Source organism: Taudactylus pleione, unplaced genomic scaffold (assembly GCF_031769625.1).
Source record: "Taudactylus pleione unplaced genomic scaffold, aTauple2 ptg000393l, whole genome shotgun sequence".
Taxonomy (NCBI): Eukaryota; Metazoa; Chordata; class Amphibia; order Anura; family Myobatrachidae; genus Taudactylus; species Taudactylus pleione.
Window position 1 is genome coordinate 10,440,039 of NW_028284794.1, and position 19,655 is coordinate 10,459,693.

Below are 19,655 nucleotides of genomic sequence, written 5' to 3' on the forward strand. Positions count from 1 at the left end.
TCTTTATGCTGAGTTTATTATGAGAAGCTAATTGTACAGTACAAACTACAATTAAATTTGTTTCTTTCAAAAAGATCACAGTCAATGATAGTGTGTTGTCCCCTCAGAAACAGGGATGCCACGTTATTCTAAGAGCAGAGGATGTGTCATTCTTCACAGGTATTGTAGCAGAAGATGTCAGTCTCCCACCACTGTACTAGCTGGGTGATTGTGTCACTGTCCCCACAGCTGATAATCCTGTCACACATCGCTGTGCATTGCTTTGTCTTCTTCAGTCCTCAGTTTAGATAGATGGGTGGTGGAAGCCATTAATGTTTAATGATCTTTGGGTGTTCAAATCTCACCTGGGAAAGAAAAGGAAACAGATATATACTGTAAGTTGGGTCAATTAGAAAGTGACAGTGGCTGGATGGACAAGTGAAATTGAGCATGCTCAGAAAAAGACACTGTAATTTGTTAAAATGTTAAACATGGGAAGAAAGAGGCAGCTATAAGAGAGTAGAGATCACTAGATACCTGGATTGATGTATCAACTGTCTCCAGTGCAGCTTTAAAGCTTTGATTGCTGTACACAAATGCATCTATATAAGAGACACAGCATTATTATAATGAAAGAAGAAAGGTGTGTTTTGCTACCCTGCTGTTATACTGTGACATTGACAAATAGGAGCCATGAGTCTGTCCCTCCCCCTACATGGTGACACTATGACACAGGCAGATGGGAGTTATGAGCCTCCCCCTCCCCCTGCAGGGTGACACAATGACACAGACAGAAGAGAGCTGTGAGTCTGTCCCTCCCCCTGCAGGGTGACACAGACAGAAGGGAGCTATGAGTCTGTCCCTCCCCCTGCAGGGTGACACAGACAGAAGGAAGCTATGAGCCTGTCCCTCCCCCTGCAGGTTGACACAGTGACACAGACAGAAGGGAGCTATGAGCCTGTCCCTCCCCCTGCAGGGTGACACAGACAGAAGGAGCTATGAGCCTGTCCCTCCCCCTGCAGGGTGACACAGTGACACAGAAAGAAGGGAGCTATGAGTCTGTCCCTCCCGCTGCAGGGTGACACAGACAGAAGGGAGCTATGAGCCTGTCCCTCCCCCTGCAGGGTGACACAGTGACACAGAAAGAAGGGAGCTATGAGTCTGTCCCTCCCCCTGCAGGGTGACACAGACAGAAGGAGCTATGAGTCTGTCCCTCCTCCTGCAGGGTGCCACAGTGACACAGACAGAAGGGAGCTATGAGCCTGTCCCTCCCCCTGCAGGGTGACACAGACAGAAGGAGCTATGAGCCTGTCCCTCCCCCTGCAGGGTGACACAGTGACACAGAAAGAAGGGAGCTATGAGTCTGTCCCTCCCGCTGCAGGGTGACACAGACAGAAGGGAGCTATGAGCCTGTCCCTCCCCCTGCAGGGTGACACAGTGACACAGAAAGAAGGGAGCTATGAGTCTGTCCCTCCCCCTGCAGGGTGACACAGACAGAAGGAGCTATGAGTCTGTCCCTCCTCCTGCAGGGTGCCACAGTGACACAGACAGAAGGGAGCTATGAGTCTGTCCCTCCCCTTGCAGGGTGACACAGTGACACAGACTGAAGGGAGCTATGAGTCTATCCCTCCCCCTGCAGGGTGACAGTGACACAGACAGAAGGGAGCTATGAGCCTGTCCCTCCCCCTGCAGGGTGACGCAGTGACACAGACAGAAGGGAGCTGTGAGTCTGTCCCTCCCCCTGCAGGGTAACAGTGACACAGACAGAAGGGAGCTATAAGTTGTGCTTTTCCCCTGTATCATCCTAACTTCCATATATCCTATGATGTACAATATTGTGTTTGTATCACTCTGACCTATAGAGTCATCACCCCAGTTTGTGATTGCAGATGGTGTGGACCATTTCTCTTCCGTATTCTGCCAGATCTCAGATTGATCATCAGAATAGTGATTCCTGTGAGATGAAATAATAATACAGTCAAGACAACAACCTTTACATCGCCTATATCACATTATGGGGTCTATTTACTAAGCTGTGTTAGGAGACAGAGTGAAAAGTGATAAGGTGCCAGTCAATCAGCTCCCAACTGTCATTTTTCAAACACAGCCTGTGAGATGACAGTTAGGAGCTGATTGGCTGGTACCTTATCACTTTTCACTCTGTCTCCTAACATTGCTTAGTAAATAGACCCCTATATCATTATTACACAATATATCTATAGATTGTAAGCTTGCGAGCAGGGCCCTCTTACCCTTATGTATGTCTTTTATGTATGTATGTATGTATGTATGTATGTCTTTTATGTATGTATGTATGTCTTTTACAACCCAGTATAATGTTAATGTTGATTCAAATTGTAAAGCACGACGGAATTTGCTGCGCTATATAAGAAACTGTTAATGAATAAATAATAACAGCAAATAGCATGTCCCACAATACAAGCATAAAACCATGACACAAACATGGCAGTAATGTTCTAATTAAGGGCCTGATTCAGAGCCGGTCGCTATTTGCGGTCGTTCATTCAAAAAAAAGGGGTGGCTATTCAAATGAACCTTTCGTGCTTTGCGGTCTGTTCACGCCTCTAGGTCTGAACGAGCGAAAACTTGCGGTCGTTTTTTGGGAAACTACGCCCCCTGGCCGCTTGCATCCTACGTCATGTCCGCTATTTATTAGATTAATCGAGTACATCGACCAGCGTATGAACTGCTCGCTATTCTTGTGGTTGGTTTTTGCTACCACAATTTTGCGAGCAGTTCTGGCTATAAAATAACCCAGTGACGTGCACAATGACGCTGCTGTTTTAATTATGCACACCCATAAAACGCCCGTTTTGACCTTTAAGCACGCCTGCGATTGGATCTCCACTCCCCGTTTTCAAGCACCTTCCCCTGTTACCACCCACATACACCTCTTTCTGTCACTCAAATTATCAGGCATTCGCTATTTTGTGAGCACATGAATTTCGTCCGCACTGACTGGTTCGCGCATGCGTATAACGATCCGTACGCATGCGCAGTTGGGCAAACATCGCTTGGAGCGAACGAGCGGCCGCTTACGAGCGGCTCTGAATCAGGCCCAAAGTCAACAACTCACAGGATTTTTAGCAATTGCCTTTAATAAATATGCTGGGGCCTTACCATTTGTATATGTGCTTTTTTTTGTATAAAACGTATACCATTGTGAGTATGATAATGAGAAGAACAGCAATGGCCGCTCCCACGCCACCATACAAACCGGCCTTTAGCACCTTCCCTTGACATTGAGCATTCGTGTACAGGTAGATGTCTGTGTCTTTGCATCTATGGAGTGATATACAAATAAAGTTATTACGCAGTCAGCCCTCATTATTAAAGGTATAGTAACTACATTGAGCATGAGTAACACAGAGGAGGTGGTGATATATATCCTTTAATGACATGCTGCATTTGTAAAGTTTGTTTCCTGGTGCTCTTGACATACAATCTTCTTGCATTAGTATCTCAGGATCTGATGGGACAGAATGCATCTTCCACTATCTAAATCTCAGTCTGTGGCTTCCTGCTGTCTCCATTCAAATCTCATATGTTACTGCCTCTGTCACATGTAACTCTGGGCCTGATTCAGAGCCGGACGCTCTAAACGAGCGCCCGCTCTGAATCAGGGCGTTTTTTTTTTTAATGTTGCGGCCTCTTGGCCGCTCGCATAGCTGTGGGTTACCACCCACAGCTTATGCGAGCGTCAATGATGATGGTCGCGATGGTAAAGACCATCGCGACCAACGGGCTTGTGATGAGACCCTTGCGGTAGAGTCTCATCTGCCGCAAGCCCAGGAGTGCTTTCGGCTCTATCAGAGCCGAAAACACTCCCACTGACATCACTTGTGATGTCAGCGGGGCCGGCCCCAGATGGTAGGCATTCCCATGGGAACGCCACCGTCTGGGCAGCCATGACCCTGGCACGCCCACCAAAGGGGGCGTGCTGTCACTCACCATCGACAGCATGCCCCCTTTGTAGCGAGACCCATAGTGACGGTGTGCCTGTCGCTATCCGGGTCTCGCGCATGCGCACGACGGAGCCGGGTCCTTCGTGCGCATGCGCACTGGCCCAACAACGACCCACTTGCGAGCGCTCAGCGCTCGCGAGCGGGTCTGAATCAGGCCCTCTGTCCTCAATAACATCACTCATCTCCTGATACTACGTGCTGCTGGGGACCCTGCTCCTTCCACTATATAACGCTCAGTCTGTGGCTTCCTGCTGCCTCCATTCCCCTCCTCACATCATGGCACTGCCCCTGTCACATGTAACTCTGTCCAAACTAACATATCACTCATCTTCTGATATACTCTGTGCTGCTGGGTAACCTGCTCCTTCCACTATATAACTGTCAGTCTGAGGCTTCCTGCTGCCTCCATTCCCCTCCTCACATCATGGCACTGCCCCTGTCACATGTAACTCTGTCCAAACTAACACATCATTCATCTCCTGATATACTCTGTGCTGCTGGGGACCCTGCTCCTTCCACTATATAACTTTGTATGTGGCTTCTTGGTGCCTCCATTCCCCTCCTCACATCATGTCACTGCCCCTGTCACATGCAGCCCTGACCTCACTGACACATCATTCATCTCCTGATATACTCTGTGCTGATGGGGACCCTGCTCCTTCCTCTATATAACTCTCACTCTGTGGCTTCCTGCTGCCTCCATTCTCCTCCTCACATTATGGCACTGCCCCTGTCACATGCAGATCAGTCCTCACTAATCCATTAGTCATCTTATATACTCTGTGCTGCTGGGGACCCTGCTCCTTCTTCTATATAACTCTCAGTCTCTTGCATCCTGCCGCCCCACTCACATCATATCACTGCCCCTGTCACATGCAGCCCTGTCCTCACTGACACATCATTCATCTCCTGATATACTCTGTGCTGCTGGGGACCCTGCTCCTTCCTCTATATAACTCTCACTCTGTGGCTTCCTGCTGCCTCCATTCTCCTCCTCACATCATGGCACTGCCCCTGTCACATGCAGATCAGTCCTCACTAATCCATCACTCATCTTCTGATATACTCTGTGCTGCTGGGGACCCTGCTCCTTGATCCTTCCACTATATAACTCTCAGTCTGTAGCTTCCTGCTGCCTCCATTCCCCTCCTTACATAATGTCACTATCCTTGTTACATGCATTTCAATTTAATTTTGTATTTCATGGACCTTCGCTTCACTGTGTCTAATTAGAAATCTCATTAGGTTCTTTGAGCAATTATCTAAGATAATATTCCACCTCTGTAAATGTATCATCTAGGCTCTCGTTCTCTATTATTTCCTCTCCAGGGTGTGTTGTCCCTCTTAAGTATACATTTCTTCTTTCTAGATATTCTGTCACACATTTTAATGAAGACGACATTCCTAATGTGGAGTCCTGCAGCCTACAACCAGTATTACACAGTAATCAAAAACCACAAACAAACAGGCGCTGGACTTCTCCTACTACTAGCGGTAACACAAGAGTCAATGTAAATACAGCAATGTATATGTTCTAAATAGTAACTAAAAACTGACAGTAGACGTCAGACTGGAGGAACTGGACCCTCCAATAATGAACTAAACCAAAAACACACACTGACAGGCGCTAAACATTTTTATATTTAATATGCAAAAGCATGATTAGGCTATAGAATAATTAAAAACACATGAAAACTCATAAGGTAACTATAAATAAAAATAAATAGGGTAAAAATAAAACTCACAAAGCATAAATTAGCAGCATAGGAAAACAACTTGGAATAATTAAGCAATTGATATACACATTTATGCCCTTCTCAAGTTATCTCTACAAACATACAATCGTAAAGTATAAGCACAATTTGTTCATCACTTAGTAGTATTCAGTACAGTTGCTGTTTTCCATATGCTGTAGGCCACCCTTGATTTGAGTGATCCGTATACAGGGTCTGATTCAGAGCCGAACGCTATTTGCGCTCGCTCGTTCAGACAAAGGGGGTGGCTATTTAAATGAACCGTTCGCTCTTTGCGGTCTGTTGACGCCTCTATGTCTGAATGAACGAACAAAACTTGCGGTCGTAATTTTGTAAAAGACACCCCCTGGCCGCTCGCATCATATGTCATGTCCGCTATTTAATAGATTAATCTAGTACATCGAACAGCTTATGAACTGCTCGCTATTGTTGTGGTTGGTTTTTCCTACCGCAATCTTGCGAGCAGTTCTGACTTTAAAAAAACCCAGTGACGTGGTCAATGACGCTGCTGTATTAATTATGCACACCCATAAAATGCCCGTTTTGACCTTTAAGCACGCCTGCGTTCTGATCTCCACTCCCCCGTTTTCAAGCACCTTCCCCTGTTACCACCCACATACGCCTCCTCCTGTCACTCAAAATAGCAGGCATTTTGCTATTTAGCGAACAAACGATTTTCGGCCGCACTGACTGGTTCGCGCATGCGTATTACAATCCGTACGCATGCGCAGATGTGCGAACATCGGTCATAACGAACGAGCGGCCGCTTACGAGCGGCTCTGAATGAGGGCCACAATGTGGCAATAGATATCAGTTTTATTAGTTCCAAGGAAACAATGTTGCTTGGACACAGATAGTGATTCCCTCAACAAAAGATTGGTATAGCACAGTTCTAGTTAAAGGTATTAATAAAGTTCTTAAATCCAATTACATTCACAGAAGAACATACAATAGTCCCCCCTATAACAGGGTATAATTCTTAAGCATTCCCAGATTAGGTGGCTACTCTTTGGGTAAACCACTCCTGTTTAAATATAGACTGCAAAGCCGCTGTTTTTTTGCAGTATAATATGCCAAAGGCAGAAAGCGTGTATACCAATTATGCATGCATGCCTTTTTTAAAAAATATATAACTCACGGCCCTGCCTGGATCCACTTTTCCTCTTGGCTAATGAAGTGTATATACACCAGAACGCAAAGGTAAGTCTGATATAGTCACCCGTCAGTGATCTACAGTCTCAGTAATAACTGGCCAGTCCTCAGTATAAGCAGCCAGTGGTCCACTCAATCGGCGCGCAGTCTAGCACTTCACTCTACGCGTTTCTCCACCTTTAAAAAGTCAGCGGCTTCCTCAGGAGACAGCATCCCTGTTCTCGCTCAAACATCACTCATCTACTGATATACTCTGTGCTGCTGGGGGACCGTGTTCCTCCAACCACATAACGCTCAGTCTGTGGCTTCCTGCTGCCTCCATTCCCCTCATCCCATCATGTCACTGAATCTGTGACAGGTCACATAATATAGCTGTTCTTATTTCACATTACACATCGAAGTATAGACAATAGTGCACAGCTGAAATACTGACACGCATTTCACTGGGAAGCTTTAATGAAGTATACAAATTATCTGTAAACAGGGTCAATCTGAGATCACAGTAACCTCTGTTACCGGTCAGTCAGTCAAAGAACAGGGATGACCATCGGATAGTGAAACCATCCATGGTCATCCATTGCATAGTGGTTGGTAACCATCAATGGCAACTTACTGTATTGCCACTGATGGCCATCCCTACTCCTTCTGACACCATCTAAATAAAGGATAATGGCAAGTGAATTAAGTTTTTGCTGGGTGTACCAAGGTCACAGCTCAGTGTAAAAGGGTCCCTGAAAAATAAAATGACCCGGCAATCCAACCCAGGTAGCTACCAGAGTCTGACCCAGGATGGACCTGGGTAATGGTGTAGTGTAAACGGCGCAAACCAGGTTATCCGACCTGGGTCATGCCTAAAATGAGCTGATTGGTGGTTGTGGAGCAGTCACCTCCCACTTTTTATGACCTCACAAGTTTAGCAGGGCAGACCCGGGTTCAGTGTGAACGGGGCTGACCTGAAAATAACTCAGATCGATGGTGCTGTGTAAATGGTGTCTGACCTGGGTTGGAACCATGTCTGAAAACCCAGGTCGGACCGGGTTTTTGGTGGAAAAGAGGTATTACTTGCTACAGGCTGAAGAGCTGGGCCCCCGAGGTAGCCGCATTCCCCGTAGCTACACCCTTGTATAATAGTTATAACAATACTTACAAGCACAGAGGACCAGTCTTTTTCTCTATCTGACAGTTGCCACTGTAGCAGTTTAGGTATTTAAGGGACAGCTCATTACAGTGAGACACACAGCTCAGGCGTCCATTTAACATATAAGGGCTGTAGTATTTCTCAAAACCATTTGGAACAGTCATCATGCATATTTCTGAAAGAAAAGATGATAATCCTAATTATTGTGTGCAAAGTGTTACACAGACTGACGCATATTATAAACAACTTCCCTTATGCTGGCCATACATGCTGCAATTATCGGGACGAGCCGCCCGATATCGGCAGATCGCCACGATAATTGTAGCGTGGGGGGGCGACCAAGGGTTAAATATTGCTCGGTCGGGCATGCTGGATTGTCCAGCATGCCCGTCCGATGCGATATTTACCCGGTAACTGTCGGCCGCATCGGGCAGTGTATGCCCAGCGCGGCCGACAGACAGACATTTCCTGTGTTCCTTCCTACGGAAGGAACAGGGAAATGTCTCCTCCCCCGGGGGCGGAGCGCAGATGTCGGGCATATGCCGCGGACATCTGCGGGTGGCAGCCGGCCAGATAAAATGTCTGTCGCTCTGACAGACATTTTATCTTGCCGTGTATGCCCAGCATTATTGGTAACTGGCATAAATAATTGTAAATACTGTACAAATACATTGTACACATTTTTTAAACATAGCATAACAGACTTTTTTTTTTGCATAGGTGGCGAAGATTATGAAGTGACTGATCAAAGTTTTTTTTTAATTAGAGGAATAATTTATATCCCACACCAGGGGCTGTATTTACTAAAGTGAGAGTTTTTAGAAGAGGAGATGTTGCCCATAGCAACCAATCAGATTCTTCATAACATTTAACTAGCACCTTCTAGAAGATAATAGCTAGAATCTGATTGGTTGCTATGGGCAACATCTCCTCTTCTAAAAACTCTCACTTTAATAAATACACCCCATGCAAAGATGTGTCACATTACTAACAAGTTATTCTGGTGATCTCTGAGTTCAAGAACAATTTTTTTTGTAGAAGACAAAAAGAGGTCATATGAAAGCGGTATACTGAGGTGGCAAAATGTAAGTATGTGCACACACAAAGATCACAGTACAGAAGCCAAACGTGTGCACTGCCATTTACTAATATTACTATAAGAGGGAAGGTCTACATGTAGGGAAGGGCATCACTGTATTCAGTGTGGGGGGTATTAATTTAATGTCGAAGCTGGGGAAGGTGACAGCCTAGAGTGCTCAGTGGTGACTCGGCTTTGTGCGGAGGTGAATAGTGTCCATCTCTATTCCAACCCACCTCTCAACATACCAGGATCTGGACAATCAGCTACAGAGCTTATGACACCAGCAGCAGCAGGTGGTGAAAGCTGTAAATACAGGTAAGGACAGAGCAGTTCACTCTGCAACCTGTCCTGGTTCTCACTGGGCAGTCCTGATTTAATTCAACTGCCCCACACAGTGAGGAGTTTATCCGCCTGCGATGTCAGGTTGTCACAGTGAGAGACGGGGGAGCAGCAGAATAGGAGAAAGCCTAAGCGGGAATATTCTTTATTAAAGCGAACTAATGATAATGGGCCTAATTCAAAGATATAAGCTATGGCAATGTTTTCACAGTTGAGTGATTATCGGCAAACTGCGCATGCATCAAAGTACTTTAACGTAGTCACTCGATGAGTGACGGGCTGGCAGCATTTGGCGGGGTGGTAACGGAGTGGCCGCAAAAAAACTCATCGCTGCCTGTTTCTGCGATCCCATAGGCAGGAACCATGGCTCCGGCGTCTCACTCCTCGCGGCCATTAGACTTACTCAAGACTGAGATGATCGAATGATCTAAGGGCCTGATTCAGACCCGCTCCAGAGCGCATATCGCTCACAAGTGGGTCGATGGTTGGTGTGTGCGCTCGCCTCAGAGCGAGTGAGTACTTATCTCGCTCCGGGACTCGCTACAAAATGGGGCGGCTGTCGATGTTGATCACATTTGTGATGTCAGTAGTGAACTTCCTGCTCTACCACAAGGGTCTCGTCGCAAGCCCGTTGGTCACAATAATCGCAACCATCGCCAGGCCGCTCGCAAAAGCTGTAGCTATGCAAATAGCGAGCGCCTCTGAATCGGGCCCTAAGACCGATACTGTGACTTTTTATGCAGGTGCTGGGACTCTTTAAGCTGCAGGTGGGCGTCTCAATGCATCAACTGGTGGCTGCAACATTTGCATATTTTTGCATGGCAGCTGCGTACACAGATGCAGCAAAAATGCCATTAGGGCACTTCCTCTGAATCGGTCCTAATATCACTATAATAGATCAAACCACATCAACACCAATATACACAGTATTCAACCATCTTATTTGCATTTTGTAATAATGGATTGGGTACATGATCCTGGAGCATACAATGCTGGCGTTCAGGTTACCTGCACCAGAATCCCAATGCATGCAAGTAATCTAACCCTTCCCCTAACCCACCTATTCCACAGCCTAACCCTAATCCTCCCCTCCCACAGCCTAACCCTAACCCTCCCCTCCCACAGCCTAACCCTAACCTTCCCCTCCCACAGCCTAACCCTAACCTTCCTCCCCTACCACAGCTTAATCCTAGCCTTCCTCCCCTTCCACAGCCTAACCCTAACCCCCTCTCACAGCCTAACCTAACCTTCCCCTCTCACAGCCTAACCCTAACCTTCCCCGCCCACAGCCTAACCCTCTCCTCGCACAGCCTAACCCTAACCCCCTCTCACAGCCTAACCTAACTTTCCCCTCTCACAGCCTAACCCTAACCTTCCCCGCCCACAGCCTAACCCTCTCCTCGCACAGCCTAACCCTAAACCTTCCCCTCCCACAACCTAACCCTCCCCTCCCACAGTCTAACCCTTACCTTTCCCTCCCACAGCCTAACCCTCCCCTCCCACAACCTAAGCCTCCCCTCCCACAGTCTAACCCTAACCTTTCCCTCCCACAGCCTAACCCTCCTCTCCCACAACCTAACCCTCCCCTCCCGTAGCCTAACCAAAACCCTCCTCACCTCCCACAGCCTAACCTTAACCTTCCTCCCCTTCCACACCCTAACCCTCCCCTCTCGTAGCCTAACCCTCCCCACTCACAACCTATCCCTAACCCTCTCCCCTAGCCTAACCCTCCCCTTCCCATAGCCTAACCCTAACCTCCCCTTCCACAGGCTCACCCTAACCCTCCTCCCTGTAGCCTAACCATAATCCTCCCCTCCCGTAGCCTAACCCTCCCCTCTCACAACCTATCCCTAACCCTCCCCCCTAGCCTAACCCAAACCCTCCCCTCTCACAACCTATCCCTAACCCTCCCCCCTAGCCTAACCCAAACCCTCCCCTCTCACACCCTAACCTTAACTCTCCCCTCCTAAAGCCTCACCAACCCCTCCCGTAGCCTAACTGTCCCCTCCCACAATTTAACCCTCCCCCTCCCACACTCTAACCCTCCCCTCCCTCTGCCTAACCCTCCCCTCCCACAGCCTAAGCCTAACCCTCCCCCCGTAGCCTAACCCTCATCTCCCCACTCACAGCCTAACCCTCCCCCGACTAGCCTAACCCTAACCCCCTCCCCTGCAGCCTAACCCTCCCCTCCCACAGCCTAATCCTAACCCTCCCCCGAGTACCTAACCCTAATATTTACTATTGGGATTCTGATTCCTGATGGGATTCAGGCGCTGGTTTTCGTAGCGCCAGCATTGTGTGCGCTGAGATGCCGACAACATCCCATTATAATTGAGCCTACTTAATTATATCTAATGTGTGAGAGTTGTTGTTTAACAGTACAGTATGTGCAACAATGTGATATTTGTATGTAGTGTAGATTTGCTGCTATGATAACTCACAAATCCTGTATCTCATTTCATGGTAAATAAAAAGTTGGTACCTTCATCAGTTGGCAAAGGCTGATGATTGATGGTGGCGTTTTCATGTTCATCTACACACAATCCTGTAGGAAGAAAAAGTCATGATCTAAAAATATTTTGCAGCAATAACGTTAATCTCAAAATGGCAGAGCAGAGCAAAGAAAGTAATTTGCAGCACAGCAGTGTTTGGCAGAAGTCCGTACTCCCAGCAATGCAATATTTTATTTTCCTTTGCCGTTTTTGCTGGATAAATAGAGCTGAGGAAGGGACGGCCCATTCATTGTGTTCTGTGTGGTGGTTGGGGCAGGAGTAGGGGGTAGAAGCAGCACAGCAAAGCAACATAAGAGTAACATGCCAGCCAAAATTCATCAATTGACCTGGATTTCATGCACAGTACAATAAAAAAAGGCAATTAATGAAATAAAATGCATAAAACAACATACACTTCAGCGACAGGGAATGCCACTTTTGTGGCTGAAGTGCTTGGTTTGTTTGAGCCCCCACAAAACAAGCTACCAATTGGCTTAAGGCAACAGCTCTAAAGTGGCAAGATGTCATTGTCATTGTCATCATATTAAATCTCATCAATGGGTTGGGTATGAAATACTGGCGACTGACTAGCCACCAGTTAAAAACCTCGACAAGGCTGAAGGTGGTGGTAAGTAACCTAACCCTCTCCCTACTGTGACCCTCCCTTAGTTGTGCCTAACCCTAACCCTAACTTCCCTGGGGGTGCCTAACCCTAATCCCCCTTCCCACACCCTAAAACTAACCCTCCCGGGGGGTGCCTAACCCTAACCTCCGTCCCAGTGGTGCCTAACCCTAAACCCCTTCCCCGAAGCCTAACCATAACCTAAACCTAATTTCCCCTGGGGGTCCCTAAATCTAACCCTCCTTTCACGGGCTAACTGTGCATATTTACCTACAGTCATCGATCAGGATTACGGCGGTTGAGATGTCGATGCAGGTATCCTGATACAGTTCAGGATAGAGGCGTTGGCATTTTGCCAGGCATCGGGATTGCAGCGTTGGTATTTGATGGCCGGCATCCTTTCCGCCGGCATACCCACTACATTCCCTCCTCAATAATAGTTGATTTCCAATAGCATAAAACTTCCTGAGGATAAACTCAATTATATACATCCCTTCCAAAGGAAATAGTATACGGATATGGTTGTTCGCCCTCTGCAATATGTAGTGAGCTTAGCAAACAGTGACTTTTTTGCAGGTGATGTTAATATTTAGGGCCAAATTCAATTAGCAGCGAAAAGTGCAGTTTTTTTGCCAATTTGCACGTTCCGCCTGTTTTCAACTTTTATCCATATTCAATTCCAGGATGTTTTCGCCTACGGGAAAACTTTACATGGAAAAATAGGGGAAAAAGTTTCTCCATATATAGGCAGGTGAATTGGAAGTGCAAAATCACTATTTTGGTGTGCAAATGTGAGGATTTGATCCAGGACCCTTTGGACACCCCACCTACAAAATAAATTGCTTTCTAGAATTTTTCAGCTCTTCTGCATAGGGATGTGCGCCGGACCATTTTTGCTGGATTTAGATTTGGCTCTGATTCATCGTCCATCTTTGGATTTGCCAAACCTGCTGTGACTGGCTTTGGATTTTTTATAAAAAAAAAGCTAAAATCGCATAATTTGGCCTTTTTTTGTTCCTACAGTATAATTAACCTCAATAAAATTAATTTCCAATCATTTACAGTCAATTTAGACCACCTCACAGCTTATAATATTGTTTTCACCATTATTGGCCAAAGGTTGCAGTGAGCTGACTGGTTACTAAATGACAGAGCAGCGATGCAGCGGCACAGACACCACATCTATGAAACATTGCCACATAGCAGTGACAGAAATGAAAGGTAGTGCAAGATGGAATTGTCCTTGGGATATGTTAGATATTAAAAAGTATATGCACACTTTAACAAACCAAGCACTTCAGCGACAGGGAATGCCACTTTTGTGGCTGAAGTGCTTGGTTTGGTTGGGCCCCCACAAAACAAGCTACCAATCGGCTTAAGACAACAGCTCTGCAATAGCAAGATGTCATTGCCATCCTCACCCTCATCAGTGTGTACATCATCCTCACACAATATTATTTCATCCCCGCTGGAATCCACCATTACAGAAAACTGTACTGTCACGAAATTGCCTGGAAAGGTCTTCCTCGTGGAATTTCCAGTTCATTTTGATGAACATCATCTTTTCCACATTTTGAGGAAGTAACACACTGGAGAGTGGGCAGCTTAAGTAACGCATAGCCAGTTCATACAAGGGCCTCCAAATTGCCGTTCTTTTTTTTCTTCCAGTACTGGAAGGGACTCTGTGACATGTCTATTTTTATGGTGCCATGAAAATAATCCTCTATCATTCTTTGGATGGTGACCGTATCAGATGGAGTTACAGTAGAGGTGTCACTAATGTTGGGCAATTCTTTTAGACCCGACCAGATGTCAAAATGTTGGGTTGACTTGTCTGCATCACCTCTGTTTGTTTTGGGAAAGCTGATTTTTTTTCTGGCTGCTGCTGAAGAAATTGAAGGAGGAGATGTAGTAGTGCTTGTGACACTTGCCAACTTGCTCACCAGTAGCTCTTTGCATCTTTTAAGATCTGGGTCAATTGGAAAGAAAGACACAGCATACGACTTAAAACTAGGATCAAGCATGGTTGATAAAATGTAGTGATCAGATTTCAAGATCATGGCCACCCGTGGATCCTGGCGAAGCAAATAAAGGACTTGATCTACAAGTCCGGCATACTTTATGGATTCACTTTGTTTAATCTCCTCCTTCATTTTCTCCAGCAGATTTTCCGAAAGCATAATTAGGGGAATCACCTGACTCAAGCTAGCAGTGTCAGCACTCACTTCACATGTGGCTACTTCAAATGGTTTGAGCACTTTGCACTGGCTAAGGAACATTCCTCCTCCTCTCCCAATGTCATGGCTTGTCGTTAAGCTATGGATTGCTTTTTGCTGTTCATCCATCCACTGAAGCATATAAAGGGTGGTGTTCCACCTGGTTACCACCTCTTGCTTCAGTTGATGGCAGGGCAAATGAAACTGTTCTTGCAGGTGATGCAATCTCCTGCATGCTGCTGAATGCTGAAAATGTCCTGGAATTTTTTGGGCCACAGACAGCATCTCCTGCACGCCCCTGTCATTCTTAAAAAACCCTGCACCACTAAGTTGATTGTGTGAGCAAAACAGGGGATGTGTTGAAATTCACCCAGCTGCAATGCTTTCACAATATTTGTGGTGTTGTCAGAAATCAAAAATTCTGAGAAGAGTCCAAGTGGGTAAGCCAAGTTTCTATGACATCTATCTCTTAGTTTTTGTAAGAGGTTGTCAGCGGTATGCCTCTTATTGAATCCGGTGATACACAGAGTCACCTGCCTCTGAACGAGCTGGCGTTGTTTGTTACATATTGCTTCTGCTGAAGGTGATTCACTCACCCAGTGGGCCGTCACAGTCATGTAATCTTTAGTTTGCCCACTACCACTTGTCCACATATCTGTGGTTAAGTGGACAGTTATTACAATGGCATTTTTTTAGGGCATTAATTAGGTTATTTTTAATGTCCTGGTACAGCTGAGGAATGGCTTTTCAGGTAAAATGAATCCGAGATGGAATTTGGTACCTGGGACACAGGACCTCAATTAACTGAGTAAAACCCACTGCATTAATTGTGGATATTGGACACAGATTTAATACTAGCATAGCTGTCATGACGTCAGTGATCCGTTGTGTGACTGGGTGAGAGCTGTCCTACTTTTTCCCCTTGCAAAGGATTGTTTAACAGTTCATCGTTTTGTTAAACTATTACTCGTAGTCTTCTTGGCCTACTTCTGGGATGAAGATCCACCTCCAGCTGCAGCAGCGGCTGCAGAAGCAGGCCTAGCACTCAAGGATTCTTGTGAGGAGTCCTGGAAAGGGGATGAGTCACCTAGTAAATTGGATACTGGACTACCCTCTGATCATTACTGAGGAGGATATTGAGGATGATGGTGTCGGCGGTGGAGATTGCAGATGCTGGAATCTAGCAGAGAGAAGGGAGCTAGCTGATGCTGGACTGCTTGTTGTTATTTTTTTAGCACCAGTTTCTGATGTTATAAAATGCTTGTCATGAGCTCGCTGCAGATGTCGTAATAGCGTGGAGGTTCCTAGATGCTTAACTTCCCTACCTCTACTTACTGTGGTTCCACAACGGCTACATATGGCTTGACAAATGTTGTCAGGATTTGGGTGAAAATAATTCCAGACATAAGAGGTGGATTTGTTGGTACTATGCCCAGGCGTAACAATAGCCTTGTTCTTATCATGGCCAAGAGTTGCTTCCACCGGTGCCTGACTTACACAAACAACATCCTCAATATCCTCATTAGTGCCAGCGTCAGCTACAGAAACATATCCCTATTCTCATGCAATTCCATATTGGCATCCTCAATTTCTATGTCATCAGCAATACTTATGCTGCTCATCCCCACAAATACAGAGGGAGCAGAAACTGTGGGAGATGGCTCCTCTGAAAGGTCAGGCTCACACATAGCACTCATGGGCACACTCACTTAGACTCTCCTCAGGAATATCTGACATTTGTGTTTCTGAATGCACAGTTTGATCTACTGCCTTAGTGGTTTTCAGTTTTTTTACACTTCTTCTAACAGGTCTTTCATTGTCATCATGAGAGGCAGAAGATGCCTCACTGACAGGTGCAGAACCACCACTAAGAAATAAAGGCCAAGGCCTGAGCCTTTCCTTGCCACTGCATGTGGTGAATGGTGTATTGCCAGTTTTCTGTTTTTCTGCACTAACCTTTAGAGGTTTTTTGTGTTTGCCCGTGTGAAATCTCGATTTTTTTATTTCAGATACCATTTATTTTTTAAAGCCTCTACACCCTTGAGCATCAGCTTTAGATGATAGTGAATGACTAGTATCATCATCATGACTGGTTCCAGCAGCTGCACTGCTGGCATTTTCTTGCTGCTTCTGCTCAACAGTACACTCGGTTGATTGTCATGATCCATATTGATGAAAACACACAAAGGGCTACTTCCCAATTAGTCATGGTGCTTTTATACACAGTGGGCTTATGCCCAAAAAGTCACAGTGCTTGTATATATAGAGGGCTAAGGCCCACGACATCACAGTGCTTCTATACACAGATGGCTAAGGCCCACGGCGTCACAGTGCTTCTATACACAGAGGGCTAAGGCCCACGGCGTCACAGTGCTTCTATACACAGAGGGCTAAGGCCCACAGAGTCACGGTGCTTGTATACCCAGAGGGCTTATGCCCAAGAAGTTACAGTGCTTTTATTTATAGAGGGCTACGGCCCAAGCAGTCACGGAGCTTGTATACACAGAGGACTAAGGCCCATGGAGTCACGGTGCTTTTAATTTATTTTATACAGAGGGTTAAGGCCCACAAAGTCACAGTGCTTTTAATTTATTTTATACAGAGGGCTAAGGCCCACGGAGTCATGGTGCTTTTAATTTATTTTATACAGAGGGCTAAGGCCCACAAAGTCACAGTGTTTTTAATTTATTTTATACAGAGGGCTAAGGCCCACGGAGTCATGGTGCTTTTAATTTATTTTATACAGAGGGTTAAGGCCCACAAAGTCACAGTGCTTTTAATTTATTTTATACAGAGGACTAAGGCCCATGGAGTCACGGTGCTTTTAATTTATTTTATACAGAGGGTTAAGGCCCACAAAGTCACAGTGCTTTTAATTTATTTTATACAGAGGGCTAAGGCCCACGGAGTCATGGTGCTTTTAATTTATTTTATACAGAGGGCTAAGGCCCACGGAGTCATGGTGCTTGTATACCCTCTGTGGTACAGCACCAAAAAATAAGTTTTATTTTTTTTTTTTTAAACTTTTAACTTTCTTTTTTTTTTTTACTTTTTTTTTTTATACACAGCCACTTGTGAGTATCGACACTTTAATCAGTATAGTGGAGCATACATCAGCGTGCAGTCAGTGTGCCCCCTTACACAGTCACTTTTGCCAGCATAGCCACTTGTGAGTCTCTGGACACAGCACTTAGGACCTGACTCAGACCCGCTCGCTAAGTTGCGCTCGCTCGCTGTGAGTGATTTTTGCCCATCTACGCATGCGTATAATTCGCAGTGTGCGTGCGCAAGCCAGTCTTTGCAATCTGATTTTAGTTGCTCGTAAGCCACTATCAGGTCGCTACTTAGAGTGACAGATAGTGCCGTTTGTGGGGTAGTAACAGGGGAAGGTGCTTGTAAGCGGGGGAGTGGTGCTGCGAACGCAGACGTGTAAGGCCGCCAAAACGGCGTTTAAAGGGCATGCATAATTAGCAAAGTAGCGTCATTGTACATGTCACCTGCATATATTTCAGCCAACACTGATCGCTGTGCTTGCGGCAGGGAAAGGCAACCTCCGATGGCTCTCAATGTTACTGATTAATCCTACAATTCCCGGAGATGACGTGTGTTGCGAGTGGCTAGGGGGCATCTTTATACACTAGCGAGCGCTCATTGCCGTAGCTCACTAAGACATAGAGGGCATCCTTACGCGACACAGTGCGAACACTTAATTTAAATATCCGGTCTCTTTTTGCTAGCGAGCGATTGCATCTTGCGAGCGGGTCTGAGTGAGCTCCTTAATCAGCAGAGTACAGCGCAGCATCAGCATGCAGTCAGTGTGTCTCCTATACAGCCACTTTGCCAGCACAGCCACTTGTCCCACTCAGTTAGCTAGTAGCAGAGCAGTGCGCAGTCCGGAGCGTGTGGAGAAATAGTGCTGAGAGGTGAGAGTTCGCCTCTACATAAGGCGCCAAGTCCCGCGACAGTACCTTATATAGAGGCGAACTCTCACCTCTCGCTAGAGTTCGGAACTCTCGCGAGGATCCGACATCGGGACGCTGGCGTTCGGCCTCGCAGTGGGGATCCGAGTCAGCGGGCACAACCGAGCTGGGGCTTGGGTGGACTCGGTTCCCCGATGTTTGGAGCTATTCGGATTTCACAGAATCCGAACCGCTCATCCCTACTTCTGCATATAAGCATATAACAGTCAATTCTGACACTTTAAGAACACAAAGCACTATTAATAGGGCTATTAGTACACGTCTATATTGATTTCTAGGGGTAAATTTACTAAGAATCGAGTTTGGTCGAGTTTTGGTTTTTTAAATCTCGATTTGCATCGCCGAAACTCGGGCATGTTTTTTTTTTTGGTTCTGCAAATTTTCTAAGAAGCGAGTTTAAGTGAAAGCCAGTTTTCCGATGGTGAAGCAAATCGAGATTTCTCTCCCGAGTTACAAGTGAAGATGAGATTTCTCACCCGAGATTGCAGTGTTTTCTCTCACTGGAAATCTTGCCCGAGCTAGCAGCCTGCACATATCAGTGAGATATGTGCTTGCTGCTTATGTTGTAATTTTTTAAAAATTGATTTTTTTTTAATTAAAAATGACGACGCCTCCCAAAAAACACTAACCAGCCCAGGACTAGGAAGCCTGTTTTGGTCCCTAAAATTACGGTGTACAAAATTAATAGGGTACCCCCGTAAATAGGTACCAGTACCAGGCAGGTGGGACAGGGCTGGTTAAAAATATAGGGGCCAAAATTTTGTGTAGGGGTACCCCTATATTTCAAACCAGCCCTGGACCCTTACTAGCGGGGGGGCTGATGCCCTTTCACCGGGACCCGCAGCCGCAGCATCAGCCCTGGCCAGGTATCCCTGGGGAGTTGAGTACCTCTCCAATCAAGAGGTACCCCTCTCCA

At 46.1% G+C, this 19,655-nt stretch overlaps 1 protein-coding gene across 1 annotated transcript in view; it reads right to left on the minus strand.

Moving 5' to 3' along the window:
• Positions 1 to 308: 308 nt before the first annotated feature.
• Positions 309 to 19,655, minus strand: part of LOC148507477 (mucin-3A-like) — a 37,515-nt gene continuing 18,168 nt past the window's right edge. The window contains exons 5-10 of the mRNA XM_088446113.1: positions 11,912 to 11,974; positions 8,019 to 8,184; positions 3,121 to 3,282; positions 1,836 to 1,933; positions 517 to 581; positions 309 to 344 (exon numbers count right to left, since the gene is read on the minus strand). Of these exons, the coding sequence (XP_088302239.1) occupies positions 309 to 344; positions 517 to 581; positions 1,836 to 1,933; positions 3,121 to 3,282; positions 8,019 to 8,184; positions 11,912 to 11,974 (590 nt within the window). The remainder of the gene's footprint in view (positions 345 to 516; positions 582 to 1,835; positions 1,934 to 3,120; positions 3,283 to 8,018; positions 8,185 to 11,911; positions 11,975 to 19,655) is intronic.